The sequence below is a fragment of the Drosophila elegans genome, unplaced genomic scaffold (genome assembly GCF_018152505.1).
Source record: "Drosophila elegans isolate 14027-0461.03 unplaced genomic scaffold, ASM1815250v1 contig_476, whole genome shotgun sequence".
Lineage (NCBI taxonomy): Eukaryota > Metazoa > Arthropoda > Insecta > Diptera > Drosophilidae > Drosophila > Drosophila elegans.
In genome coordinates, this window is record NW_024545863.1 from 4,894,686 (window position 1) to 4,909,218 (window position 14,533).

The following is a 14,533-nucleotide window of genomic DNA, read 5'->3' on the forward strand; positions in this document are numbered from 1 at the left end:
AAAGTTTAATTTAACGTTAATAATGTTATTTGTGATTTTTTATTTCATCCTTTTGCCATGCATATTTTTAAAAACGTCACCGTTTCGCATGTGATATTATACCAAGTGCTGGCACAGAGAAAATAAAGAACAAATTATGTTCACAGAGTTTTAGCTAGCTGCCAACTTTGAACTCAAAGCCACTCACACAGATTCATTTAATTATCAACTTTACTTTGTGCCCGTGAGTGAGCGAGTGTGTGGATTTAATTGGTTTTTGATAAAAGTCACCTAAGCATGCTAATTAATGTGGCTTTGACTTTGAATGCATATGCTCTCTGGCAATGCAGATGGCGTGGGAATTAACGATGGTTCAGCTCTTTACCCTTTGAGCAGTAAGGACATCTAATCGGATACGAGCAACGGCAAACAACGGAAAGTGTACAAATATTTTTACTTTCCAGTTCTTAAACGTAAACATACGGCAAAAATTTTCCCAGCCTTCACCGGCTCCTCGCCACTCAACTCAACTTAAATAAATAAATTGTATGGCTGCATCAAGGATACGTATACGCAGTGTGGCAGCATGTCAACACAATAAATGCGAATGAAAATTGCAGCAAAGTTTTGCTATTTTTGGCACATGATTCCCGGCAGGAGGGGGGTTCGGGGATGAAAGGGTGTGTAATGTACAAAAAATAAGACCCCCGTGACCAAGTTGCACCACTGAAACAGCAACTGCAAAATAATTAAATTCCAACAAGTTATAGACCCTACTCTTTTTGCCGGCTCTTGTTGTGTCTTACGACTCTAATTTCATGCAAAATGCTCTGCGCTTTCTCATCTCTTCATTCAGTGGCGTTGGCTTTTACAAGGGGGCCTTAAAGGTTTTTTTCCCGATATTATTTACTGAGAAGTATTTATAAATATGTTTTAATAATTGTTATTGAACAATTGACAGTTAAATAATGTCCCTAATGGGATTTATTTTTTCAAGCTTTAAAAAAAATGGGATTTTATTGTATTTTTACCCTAGTTTAACCATTGTTTTCGTAAGGGTTTTTATGTCTATTTAAAAAAATTAGTTAAAGTGTAGAAGTGTAGAAGAATAATTAAAAAATGAAATTATGAAATGTTTATTTGGTTTCTTAATTATGAAACTCTGTGGTTGTAATTAATGCTGTATTACAACTTTACAATACTTGCCGATCTAAATTAAAAATTTTTATATTTTTGAGGTAAAAACAAATGTTGAACAGTTTTAGTTTACTTAAGATACATTCTTTAAAAATAAGTAAGCTGCTAACTATTTTTATTAATTAACTTATAAGTTGCACCATAAAAAATAAAGAACTGTTAAGAGTATTCAAAGAGAACTATAACATTACATTTCGTACCCATAAAACCCCCCAGTTCGCACGCCACTGGAGTGTGTGTTCTTGAAGGCACCGAAAGTTATGCCCCCAACTTATTGCCGCTTTCCGCATTGCTTTTGTTTCGCCAGTCAGCCTTGTGTTTGTAGTTGTTCGGTTGGCTTTCTTACGGCTTACGGCTTGTCAGTGGCTCAGTGGCTCGGTGGCTCAGTGGCTCAGTGGAGCGCTGCTGGGAATCATTTCGTTTGCTCGTTTGCTCGCTTGCCCCTGCTGCTACTGCTGCTGGCTGCAGTTTTCTTGCACATGCCGGAAGGAAATGAGCAAAAATGACAAAGTTAACGGATGTGCACAAAACACAACGCACTCCCACTCACACTTACTGTCGCACAGTCCACGCCCACGCCCACCAATATACCGTCCTTCCTGGTTCGTCCTTCCTCCACCGGTTGTCCTGCTTTGGGCCTGCCCAATGCACTTGCACAGGATCAGGATATGTGTGCGGAAAGTACGAAAATGGTACATGCATTTGATTTATGTTACACCAGCTCCCTGACTGAGTAAACTTTTGCCACACACCGCCTTTGTCATTGGTCCAACTCCCCTGGCAGATGGGCCCCCTTCACAGTTCCTCCACAGCCCACGCCCCTGACCTGCTGGCAAGTAAGCAAATCATAGCCTACATTTCCGCTGTTGTTTATTCGAGAACATTTCTCTTCTCCTTTTTTGCCGCTCTTGGGAGTTCACTTCACTTTGCATCTCTCTCAAGTTTTTTGTCTTTGCCACATTTTTCCATAAATTTCACTGAAAAAGGCGAAGCGTTGTCATGTTTGGCTAATATGCAATTTTAGCAACAAAGCTGACAAAATATATGTCTTTTGAAACAGTTTTTTTCCAGCTCTGCAATCGACTGGCAAAAGTATCGATCAATAGAATGATTTGTTTTGTTTAATAATTGAAGTGTTTTGCTCAATCAACGCTTAACCAAACCTAGTTTCAGATATAGAAGAGGGGCAAAGAAACGGGGCTGAGCACCTTTTGAAATGCGAACAAATTAAATTATATTTGCCGCCCCTTTTTCCGCTTGTTTTGTGTTCGGTCCGGTTCGGCTTGGTTTTCGTTTGTTTTTTGTCCCCTTTGTTGGTTCACGTTTTGAAAATTTCATTTATCAACGGCATTTCCATTGCTCGATCCCAGTCGGCATTCCGAAAAGCCCCATTTTGCCGTGGCTTCTAACTTTGCCCCTCGGCCATCCCGTGTCAACAGGCAATTATTATAAAAGCTTGGAGTGGATTCGGTGGGACCCAGCTCAACAACTCTAGCTGGTTTTGGGACGGCTCTTGAGCTCTTGGTCCCCAGGTTTCGACGGTCCGGTTTGGTCAGGTACTATGCTAAATACTTTGCCACTGAAAAATGTGGCTTTAAATTGCATGAAATCATCGCCACATTCCACAAGTAATGAAATTAGTGCAAACAAAGCAACAAATGCGTAGCAGGGCAACGACTCCACTCAACAAGCGCCATCGAGGCCAATTAGATTAGCGGGGCCAAAACAAAATGAAAAATAAAAAGGAACAACTGAAAACAATAAAATGTTGCTGCCAAGTAGATAAACAGATAAACAGTCCTTATGCGGAATCCCAAATTGCAAACTCATAGCGAAAGCCATTTTATTAATTGGTCTTACTCACGAAATTGGACCATGAATGTTAACTTGTTTCATTTTGAAGTCAACTATATCTTCTAAATCATTTTTTAAAATGAAAACAGATGGATTTACAAGAGACTAGTGTGTCCAAAAGCTTTAAAATTATAGTTTCAAAGGAGTTGGTCACACTAAACAAACAGATAGTATTTATAAATTTCAAGGCATATTTGTTTTTATTGTCAAGGAGCATAACAAAATTTCTGGTTACCATTATGAGCTTCCCCTTTCGTATCTTGAACTTTGTGCTGCAGTTACTGACGGCGGTGACTGCAATTGCAATCTTTTAATGAGTAATGGTCTAGTAATAGCTTTGACCATTAGGTGCTGGAGGTCTTGGCCCTGTTGCTCCTCATCCGAATCCTATCCAGTCATTGTGTTCGAGGCGAGGAGTACGGGATATCGGTGTGGATGTACACTTTTATGCTGCCCGCCATCGCCTTTCAGAACACGGTGCTCGTTATATTCCGGCTGTGCTGCACCACCGTGGGCCTCGATCCAATTGTGCGTACACTCAGATGGGTTTGGGCCATTGGTGGTGATGAATGCTCAACGAGTGTGTTTTTCAGGCGATGACTTTCAACTGGGCCAGCGGGATCGTCTGCCTGGGCACCGGCGTCACCCTGCTGGTGGCAATGATCGATCACTGTGGCAACGAGTATCTACCCATGTTCTACCTATCGAGCGCCTTCGGCGTAATCGCCGGCGTTCTGCATTTGGTGAACGCCTGCGTGTGCAACGTTTACATGCCCTTGGGCGAATGGTAATTATTGATTAAGTGCAGCTCCCACACTTCGATCAGCTCTATGTTGTCCTTGTGCCCGCAGGTCTTTCCTGAAACCCTCGAAGAGAGCAAGGAAAAGGGCTTTAAAAAATAGACGCAGAAGCTCATGATGTGCTCTGGAGAAAAAGTCTGTAAATGATCAATGTCATGAGTATTTTGTATGACTTTAGATATGTTTTTGATTTTTAGTTTGTAAAAAATTCAAAAATTGATTGGTGCTACCATTGTTATAGAATTCCTATTTTAGCAGTTAGTGATTGGGTGAAAGACATATTTCGATTTAGTATATTTAAGTTAATACTTTTGATTTTAACCTTGTACAGTGGGAGTCGACCCAAATCATTTATTAAAATATTAAAACATTTTTAATGACTTTAACGGGCAATTAACTTGAACACTATCGAATGGGAATGGTAATAACATGCGATTGGATTAATTAACAGCTTGCTACCATTTAACTTTAATTCAAAAATACTTTTACTTATCCTTAAATGATTTCCCAGGCGATAACTGCTAGACAGTGAAAGCAAAAACATTTTCTTATGGAAGACGTGAATTTCCCCCCAGACGAACCCAAACCCCAAGTTAAACACGGACTCTTTGTGCCGATTGTTTGTTATTGTTATTTGTTATTTGTTATCGTTTCGAAGGGCCCCTTCATCTGACCAGCGGTCATAATCAATACCATTTGGCGACCTTTGCGTGTTAATGGCTTAAATGCTTTAGCCAGTGTCGACAGCATACACAATGGGGTATGAACTGTTTGATTGGGATTCAGTCGGTAGTTGGTATTCGGAATTAGGAATTAGGAATTAGGAATACTACCCAAGGTTTTAGCTTTGGGCACCATTCATTTGCGCAGCGAGAAATCAATAAATTGGTTTCAAAGCGCTCAAAGCTCCTTTGAGCACACCAATAATAGTTGCACTCGGGAAATTAAGAGGACGTATATGTGTCGCAGGACTCACACTTCAATCAATGCGGAGTGACAAACATGGAATTTTATTCACCATGCGCATATTCATAAGCATAAGAGATTTGCGTGTGGCAATGGCAATCAAATGGATAGACAGCCCCGCCCACTTCCTCCGTCATCCGCCTCCTTTTAAGCCAACTGACAATCACTAATACAAGCAATCAAAAGGGCTGCCAGCAAATGAATAGCGAACGAACTGCAACTGCCGTCATGTAAATCTTTGAGATGCGACTGCAGACGATGATGATGATGATGATGATGATGATGATGATGATGATGATGATGATGATGATGTGGTTGATGATATCGGATATACGAGGATGGTGTCACTCAATTGCCGGCTCTGCTGCTGATGAATGCAAACTAGCTGACAGCTTCACACCCAGAGCGCACAGATTCAGATAAACTAAATATATGTTACATATGTGTGTATATGGAGCGACGAGGAATTGCCAGAACTGTTCGTTCGTTCGTTCCATTTGATGACTTTGATGTGCCGGGGAAAAGTGCATAAATGTTATAGCGATACACCTTGCTTACCCCACCGGAACCCTGTGAAATGCCGGTAAAAGGTTTTACGGGTAAAGACCATAATGAAGCCCATCGCATGCACATCCAACACTTTCCGCACTTAATTAAATACTTGCTCGCTTGATTAACTGACTGATTGCTAGCACTTGCTGGCTTAATTAGAGGGCCGTCGATGTCATAACTGGTTGGGCAGCGATTTTTGGGCAAGAGCATTTGTCAGAAGGGCGGCGAACTGAAGCGATGTTTTATCCGAAACAAATGACAAAAGCAGCTGTATACAAATGTAAAAATATTTGGCACTTCAAAGTGCTGCCAGACAAATACGACAAACGTTGAAGAGTCATTTACTAGGAGTGCCGAGCAGCAACAAAAGTAGTAGTAGTAGTTGCACTGACAATAACAAAAACCCATCCAGTAGCGTGAAAGGAAAAATGGCGGCAAATGCTGGAAAACGAAGGCAAACGCAAACGCAGACAGCATTCAGTATACGCCGTGTGTGCCGTACTCGTCCTCGTCCAAACAAAGAGCTGCTGGATGATGAGCAGGCAATCGGAATGAAACCAAGCACTAGAAGTGACTAACAGAAAAAGTGATGTGGGTGCAAAAGCTGGGGCAGGAGTTGCAGCTGGAGTGACTGACTGACTGTCGGCTCAACTGGAGATGGAGAATGAAAGCGGGGAACGTAAAGCGTCGCAGAATGGGGTCTGGCATCTCGCTGGCGCTGACGACAATTGCACAATTCATAATAGCCAATATGACACCACTCCAAGACACACACACACACCCGGGCGCATGTGTGCTAACCATTTGGAGAGTGGGCTTCTCGCAGATCGCCATTAAATAGTGGAAACTGTTGCATCTCAACACTGGGCAAAAAAGCCAAGGGCTAATAATGGCTTTATCGGGTAACAAAAGTCTAGGGTCAATAAAACTGTCAACAATGAAAAAAATAAAAATGCAAGGAAAATGGTGCACATCCATTAGCCTTATTATAATCAAATTTAAAATTAAGTTTTTACAATGCATTACAAGTAAGAGTACTAAAAATATGAATGTTCGAACTCATTGAAGCGGAAAAATTAAAGCTACTGATACATAACAAGTGAAATGGTTTAAAATCCGTTATTTCTCTGAGCGTTGGGAGGGTTTTGACTTGTTCTCTCACTGCTCACAACACTTTCACTAATGTGCGGGAGTCCAGTGCGTTTGCCTGGAGATTGCATATTGCATTCCACGCAAAATGGGACTTCAACCAAGAGACCCATCCTCACCGCACCAGGCCTCGTATAAAGGGGCCATGGCCGAGTGCTGTAAATGATTGTGGTAATAAGCATTATGCACAGACTGTTGATGTCCGTCAGTCAGTTGGTTAGACGGACAAGCGGACAAACGGACAGACAGATAGTCAGACAGACAGACAGACGCTCGGAAAAACAGACAGGCGGACATTCAGTCTCATTCTCTCTCTCGTTTCTCTTCAGCGTCAAATTAGGTTGGACACTGGGCATTAGTCGGCTGACTTTGGACCTTTGGCCCTTTGCCCTTTGCCAAATAACAGCAGCTCAACTATTTGCTTTGATGGCAGCTCCTGCTCTGACTCGGGTTTGATTAAAATCGTAAATTGGTTTGGTCAGCGAAAGGTAAATAAATTGTGGCAAAGATTATCTTTGTTTGCATTCCGAATGGGGCTGGCTCTCACCCATAAGGCAGCCAGCCAAGTGTGTCAAATACGTCCTTAAAGGGTTTATACCCAGAATGGCCTTTACGATGATTGATATCGGTGTTGGACCTCATAAATAAAGCAATTGGCAGAAGGAAGTTATAATTAATAAAAGAGGCTGCCGCTCATCCCTTTGTTGGGCTGTAATTGCCTAAAATTAGTTGAGTTAAGTTGGGCATCCCCTGAACAGTTGCTTTTGGCCATTGACCAGTGCCGACCAGGTCAGGTCCAGGGCCAGCAAATAAAAAGGCAATAAAAAGATCGTAAAAGCGGCATTAAAACCTCCCAGCAACAACTCAAATATTAGCTTAAATGCAATACACATTAAATTACTCGTAGCAACAATAAAAACGTACGAATAGAACAGATTTTCTGCTAGTAAAACAATAAAAAAAAGGGAAAACACAAACACACAGACGCTGAGCATTGGAAAGCTGGCAAAGAATGAATGGTATTTTAGGCAGGACACGAGCCCAAATCATCTGCGACTGGTTGGGAGAAATGTTGGTCATGGGTTGCGAGACAAGGAGCGAGCAAAATTGAGCAATGATGAGTTTTTAATTCGATTTCCCGGACTGCCTGAAAGACGTGGGACGTGTTTGGGTTCCTTTCAATATAACACAGCCCATACTCGATGTCGGCCAAATATGTCAAAGCAAATTTAAAAGCGACAAAATTTGTCAAGAAGCAACAACGGTCTGAAATATGAGCGCCAAGTGCAAGAAATACGAAAATTGTATTTGGTAGACAAGTGGCATCATAAACATATCGCCAAGGCCTCATTTTGAATTCTTGGGCTCTTTCCGTGTCCGAGGGCGAAATTCAATTTGATATAAGGGAAAACAGGACAGGAAAAGGACATTGACATACACACAAGTATATACTATATACACATTGGTTTTTTGGCCTTGTCTTCTTGTCTTGCTGTTGCCCCGCGAATAAAGTGAATTTCAAGTTTCTCTTTTTGCTCCTGGCACGCTCTACGGTTATGGTTACGTCGCCGTTTACGGCTATGGTTTTCGTGTCGAGTTTTGCTGTGTTATTTTGGGTAAAAGTTTAGTTAAAAACATTTTTTGGGCGCCGCAGTGAACCTGGAGTGGCCGGCCACACAATGACGTTAATATTGTTCGTGATGGAGCCTGAAATGGAGACACAACAAAACCATCTTGATGATGATGGCCCAGTTGATGGGGACGAGACGTGTGCCCAGACAGACTGAAACAAAATATGGCAAACTCTTAATTAAAGATTTAATTAATTTAAGTTCATTTATAATAAGCACTTGAGCTGGCAGCAGGCTGACAGGCAGGCTTTTCCGGGAAACTCCGAAAATCCCTGCAATGTACTCAAAAAAAATGAAAATGGGGGTCTGCGCTTTGGTTCATAAAGATCTTCACATTTACTGAGTTACATTATAAAAATGTTCAAAAAAACAAACATATTTAATTTTACCAACAATTTTTGTAAGCTTATATTATACAATTTGTTAAACTCCAAGTGATTTTATTCTTCAAAAGTATTTGCCAATGCTTTAAATTTGGTTTGGCAAACTACTGATTCGTTTTCATTTTAATTCGGTTTAAACAAAAGTGAAAATATTTGTTGTTATATTTACTTTTATTTTAGTGTATCCTATTAGTAGCATGAGTGGCATCCCACATGGTAGGATTTTTCAGAGGGCTTGTGAGGTTGATTGCAACCGATAAACTTTGTAATTGTTTAATTTCCAGGATTTAAATTGCAAATATGAGTTTTGTGTCTTTGGCGGCCGGCGGCATACTAAATTATGCCAAATGGCGAACACGCGTTCCGGGCGCCACCTCCCCGGAGAACTGACTTCATCACGGGTTTCCGCAAAGGGTGTGTGTGTGTGTGGGGTAGGGGGTGTAGTGGGGTGTAGAGGGGTGTAGTGGGGCATACCCCTTCGGGACCCAAATCCTGGGGCCCAACCCAAGGACCCGGCGTCGCACAGTAGATTTAACCTAATTAAGAATGTTCAACAGGACACAATGCTTCGAATACAAATGATATGCCCGGGAAAAGTGGGTAGTGCTAGCTGGGGTTTCGGTGGCGGATGGGTGATTTTCTGGGGGCGGGAGGAGTAAGGGCGTGAGCGTGGGATCTAAGCACCAGACAGGCTGCGCAAAATGAGTGAGCTGCCGAGGAAATCTGCTGTCGTGTTTTCGCTTCTAGTGAAAGGTTGGCTGCAGGGTTACACGGCTTTGTTGTTTTTGCTTTTTCGTAGCTGCTGGCAAGACGAATGTTAATTCTATTTAAGCGTATACACACACTCGCACACACCCCTTTGGGTGAGACAAGCTGCTGCCGCCTTTGGCATTCAAAGTCACAGAGATTGTCAGCGTTTTCATTTTAATTCAAACAAATGTTACTAATGTTGTCATTGTTGTTGCCGCTTTTTCAGCTCGCTTGCTGAATATTTTATCGTTTGACGCCTTTGGCGCCTTGGCAACATTTGGCTTCATCATTTCACCCGCCGAAAATCCTTTCCCGTCACTCGCTAATGGGCTTAGGATCCTGATGGCGGACTCGGTATTCTGGCACCCAGCTCCGCTCTGAATTTGTATATTTGGCCATATTTTGATGGCTTGATTAAAGTCCGGTTTGTATAAAGTAAAGCGCTCTGTTGCAGCTTTATCGATTGCAAACAAATATTTATGCAAGTGCAAAATGCTGTGTATTAAAAGTGTGAAAACAATGACATCGATGGGTCCACAATGTGAAACCAATGGCTGCGAAAATATTATTTTTTTATTGTTATTGTTATTTTTTTTATTTTATCTGTTACTGCGGTGCGTAATGTCTTCTTTTTCGTGTTTGTTTTACGTAACTTACCGTCCCGTTTTTCTTTATTTTCCCGCTGCTTACACACCTGGTTTTGTCGGAAGGTTTTATACAGGTACAGCGACAATTGATTTTTTTCGGGTTTGGTTGGTGGTTCTCATCCCCTTCTGTTGCCTCCTCTAGCAACATTTGCTTAAACAGCGCCAGCAATTTGCACACTATTGCCTTTGTCCTGGCTGGCCAGCGAAGGATATCTTTCATCTTTGGCATGAATTTAAATTGCTTTATGAGTGCAAATTGTGCTCAGCTTGTGGGCGAGTGGAGCTTTACGACAAAATTATGTTTGGCTGAGTATCGAGAGGTAAATAAGAAAATGGCAGAAATAAGTAGAAATTCAAGATTTATACTCAAGCTTTTTAAAGAGGTCAAATCTATTTTTGTTCTTTCTTTTTTGTTATCTTCAAAGTATTCGTTATTGTGAGAATTTTGTTCAAAGAATTTTACAACTTTGGCACTTTGTCCTTTTGTTCTTAAATAATTTTGATATACACGTGATCATTTTTGTTTAACCCTAATTTTCGAACTCGAAAGATTTCAAGGGCAGAGTTGCTCTTTTCCATTCCATCCATTTTCTGTTATTTTTGGTATCGAAATATGAAATACAAAAGTCTGACATATCTGAAGTCTGTCTTTCTTATCTCCATTGAAATTGGCTCCCACACCCCATCGGTTGGAACGTTTTACCACTTTTGGAGCCACTTCGATTGAATGAAATCCAATTAGCTTTCTCTGTGCTTATCAAGGCGCTTACAGTTACTCTGGGCAACAATAGTGGAGCACTTGTTACCGGCGAAACAGTATCCGCCGCTTGATCTTTCCGCCTGGAACTGACCGCCGTTTTCTCGGACACGTGATGAACTGCGACGACAGGATAAAACAAAAGAAAAAAAAAACTGTAGACTGTTGGCATAAAAAAAACCAATCGAAAAAACCAGAAGCGCCGAAAAATGTTGCGCCATCATTCTCGGCTTACGGAAAAGTGAGAATATACGTGTGTGTTTGCGGCACTCCATGGCCTATCTATATGTGTGTTTGTGTTGTCTGCGTCTGTCAGTGTCATTGCAACTTCCGAGTAACTGTAACTGCGACCAACTGTGGCCAACACACACACACACACTCGCATAGTAACCCTTCCGGTTGCATATCTCTTCACGCATCGTTTATTTAGTTTTTCTGCTTCATTTTCTCGCACTGGATCCGAAGCTGCGTATACTTATTGCTGTGCAATTTTCAGCACTGAGCTTTCATTTTTTTTTTGACATTGCAAGTGAATTTCGGGGCTTTTGCCCACCGTCGCCAACAATATTAGCAAGTCAAACAAATGTTGTTTGCCAAGCAAAGGCAGCTGGTTAAAAAAGCTGGTGGAAAATAATTTGAAGCAAATTTTAATTAATGCCGGCAGCAGTGCCGGCGGATACAGTCAGACGGAGGATATACCAACAGACTGTTCTGTTCTGTTCTCTTCTGTGTATCGTGGGCGGAGTCAACCGCACAGCTACATTTGGTCAGAGGACGAAATGGAAAGCGAGGACAAGGACGAGGACGAAAACGAGGACATCGTCAGCAGCCTGCCGCCAGACCACAACACCGTGTAAATCCCTTTATCAAATTAATGAGCTCATTAAAATTCGTTTAGCAATTACAGTTTTAACAATTTCCGTCTCCCCCGAAACCATGCTCCGGCATCAATATGCTCGGCTAAATGGAGATGGGAGTCGGTAATTGTGCTGAGCCAGGAATCGCACAGGTGGCGACTCCAGGATGCCAGGACCTCAGAATTCCACCCACTCCATTACAACTGCACGTGCGCAGTGTCGACGGTTTTTTGGGAGTCGGGGGCCCATATTATATCCATAAAAATCATAATAAACTCTGAAGTGAAATTTTTGGCCGCCAAGATTGTTATATACTCAGCGAAGAGCGGCGCGCGCTGTTAATAGCAAAATCGTGTGGCCGGGAAATAAAAGGGCATAAAAATGCTTTAAAAGTAATAATAATTGCGTTTAGCCTTGTTTTGGCCACCATCTCAGCTCGTCCGCGAGGTAACAGTTCCAGCTGCTCAATCGCGGATGAAACAATAAAACGAAATAGCAATGTAATAATTTATGATGGCATCATTAAAAGCAACAAACGGTGAGCTGCAAAACTTTTGCCATTCGAAAGTATTAGAAGCTGTTGCCAATGGGTGGGTTTTTTTTTTTTTTTTGTATGGTATGGTGGTAGGTGGTGCGTCTTCGACAGCTTTAAGGCCATGCTCCACTGCCTTCAGGCTTCGCTTCGACTGCAGCGTAATAAAAATGTTATTATTTCACTTTATTTATTATGCTTTTTACGGAATTTATGACGTGCGCATGCTTTGATTCATTTCTCAAAAACTGTTTGTAATTTTCATAAAAATGTTGGCCGCGTGCGACCAATGCTAATCCGGCGGCAAGGCGAACGGCAGACTTCAAGTCCATCCTTACGGCGAATGATTAATTGGATATTGTGGCAAATGCACATAAACCATAACTGACAAATTTCTTTTTTATTTGGCATCCGGTTCGGATACAAAAGTGTTACACGCATTCGGTGTCCCTGCTTGGTGCGTTCCTTTGTAAGTGTGCTTCTGTGTGTGTGTGTGTGTGTGTGTGTGTGTGTGTGTGTGCTGGGTCCTTTTCATTGTTCCTTTGTTGCTTGGGGCTATTGATTTTTCATCCCTTGGCTGGTCGTGGTTTGTCCTGCCGCTGTTCACTGCTTACTGCTCACAGCCTTTTGTATTATTTTGCCATTTATTGTACATTATGCAGGCGACTAATATTGACATTATCTGTTCAACAGAGCCCCTCTTTCTTTTGTCGCTCTGTCACTTAAATCAAAGGCGTAAATCCGTTTTTTATCGCTCTCTAAGTCTCTTGATTTTTATGCCCTTGAAGTGGATATTATGAGTGTATACAGCTATACACAGTGCACAGTTGTTTTTTCTAATTCATGTTCCCTTTTTATACCCTTGCAGAGGGTATTATAATTTCAGTCAGAAGTTTGCAACGCAGTGAAGGAGACATCTCCGACCCTATAAAGTATATATATTCTTGATCAGCATCACTAGTAGAGTCGATCTAGCCATGTCCGTCTGTCCGTCCGTCTGTCCGTCCGTTTATATGCAAACTAGTCTCTCAGTTTTAAAGCTATCTGCATGAAACTTTCCCAAAAGTTGTCTTTCTATTGCAGGTAGTGTATAAGTCGGAACGAGCCGGATCGGACGACTATAGCATATAGCTCCCATAGGAACAATCGGAAAAATAAATGAAAAAAAATTATAACTTTGCTGTTTTTTAATTTTTTGTTTAGTTCTTCGACATTTAGTAATGGTTAAATATTTCCGATTTACGGTTTAAATTTTATCAAAATCGGACGACTATAGCATATAGCTCCCATAGGAACAATCGGAAAAATAAATGAAAAAAAATTATAACTTTGCTGTTTTTTAATTTTTTGTTTAGTTCTTCGACATTTAGTAATGGTTAAATATTTCCGATTTACGGTTTAAATTTCATCAAAGTCGGACGACTATATCATATAGGTCCCATAGGAACAATCGGAGAAATAAATGAAAAAAAATTATAACTTTTCTGTTTTTTAATTTTTTGTTTAGTTCTTCGACATATGGCAATGTTTAATTATTTCAGAATTATGGTTTAAATTTTATCAAAATCGGACGTCTATATCATATAGCTCCCATAGAACTAATAAAAATATATAAAATAACTATCTAATAATTGAGCTGCAAATCATCATAGCTTCACTGTTTTTCAGTATATACTCAAGTAAATCATAATTTAAATGTTTTCAAAAGTATTTAATTCATGCAATAGCTGCAAGGGTATATGAACTTCGGCTTGCCGAAGTTTGCTTTCTTTCTTGTTTGATTATTTATTGGTATTATTGAATGAACTTGATATATTTAACAAGTTATTAACTGCTTTTAAAATGTCTGCCTTAAAGCGTATTGAAACTTCAGTGAGTCAAGTTATACTTCTTGCCAAATTCTCATGCTGGCTGACCGTAATCCAATCAATAAATTCCGCAAATAGTTAGGGCCTTTTTGGTAAAAAAAAGAATATTAAAAGAAGCGTTGAGCCTTTCTCTTTAACAGCATTGGCCGGGGAATTTTGATTGTTTTTTGGCCCCAGGACTGCAGATCCTTGCTCACTTACTCACTTACTCAACGCCCTGGGTTCCTTTCCCCTTTCTGGCCCAGCAATTTATGATATTTATTTGATGCCCTGACATATGGCCAGCGTTTTGTACGCTCATCTATTCAGCGATTCCCTGGCTGTTGACCCCGCCCATTTGGCCCATTGTGGGTCATACATCAACTGTCTGCGTGCGTAGATTGCAGTCGGAAGTGCCATACAGATGGGCTGATGTCACCAACACTGCAGGAGCAGGAGCAGCAAAAAATTGCATTATTTGTTTTTCCACGTTGTTAGGTACACAGTACTGTGTACATACGTATTGGACTCTGGGCTGCTTTGTCTGGGACGCTGACATCGCATGACTATGCATTTCATTTGGTATGACGATGGTGCTGCTGCTGCTGCCCCTGCCGGAGCACAATGATGAA

At 41.1% G+C, this 14,533-nt stretch overlaps 2 protein-coding genes across 3 annotated transcripts in view; both read left to right on the forward strand.

Moving 5' to 3' along the window:
* Positions 1-14,533, forward strand: part of LOC108137378 (obscurin) — a 123,004-nt gene that overhangs the window by 24,085 nt on the left and 84,386 nt on the right. The gene's annotated exons all lie outside the window — the stretch shown is intronic.
* On the forward strand, positions 3,177-4,050 carry LOC108137380. Its single transcript, XM_017259033.2, has 4 exons — positions 3,177-3,320; positions 3,379-3,558; positions 3,624-3,817; positions 3,882-4,050. Exons 1-4 carry the CDS (start codon positions 3,270-3,272, stop codon positions 3,946-3,948), a joined length of 492 nt encoding a protein of 163 aa, XP_017114522.1. The 5' UTR covers positions 3,177-3,269; the 3' UTR covers positions 3,949-4,050.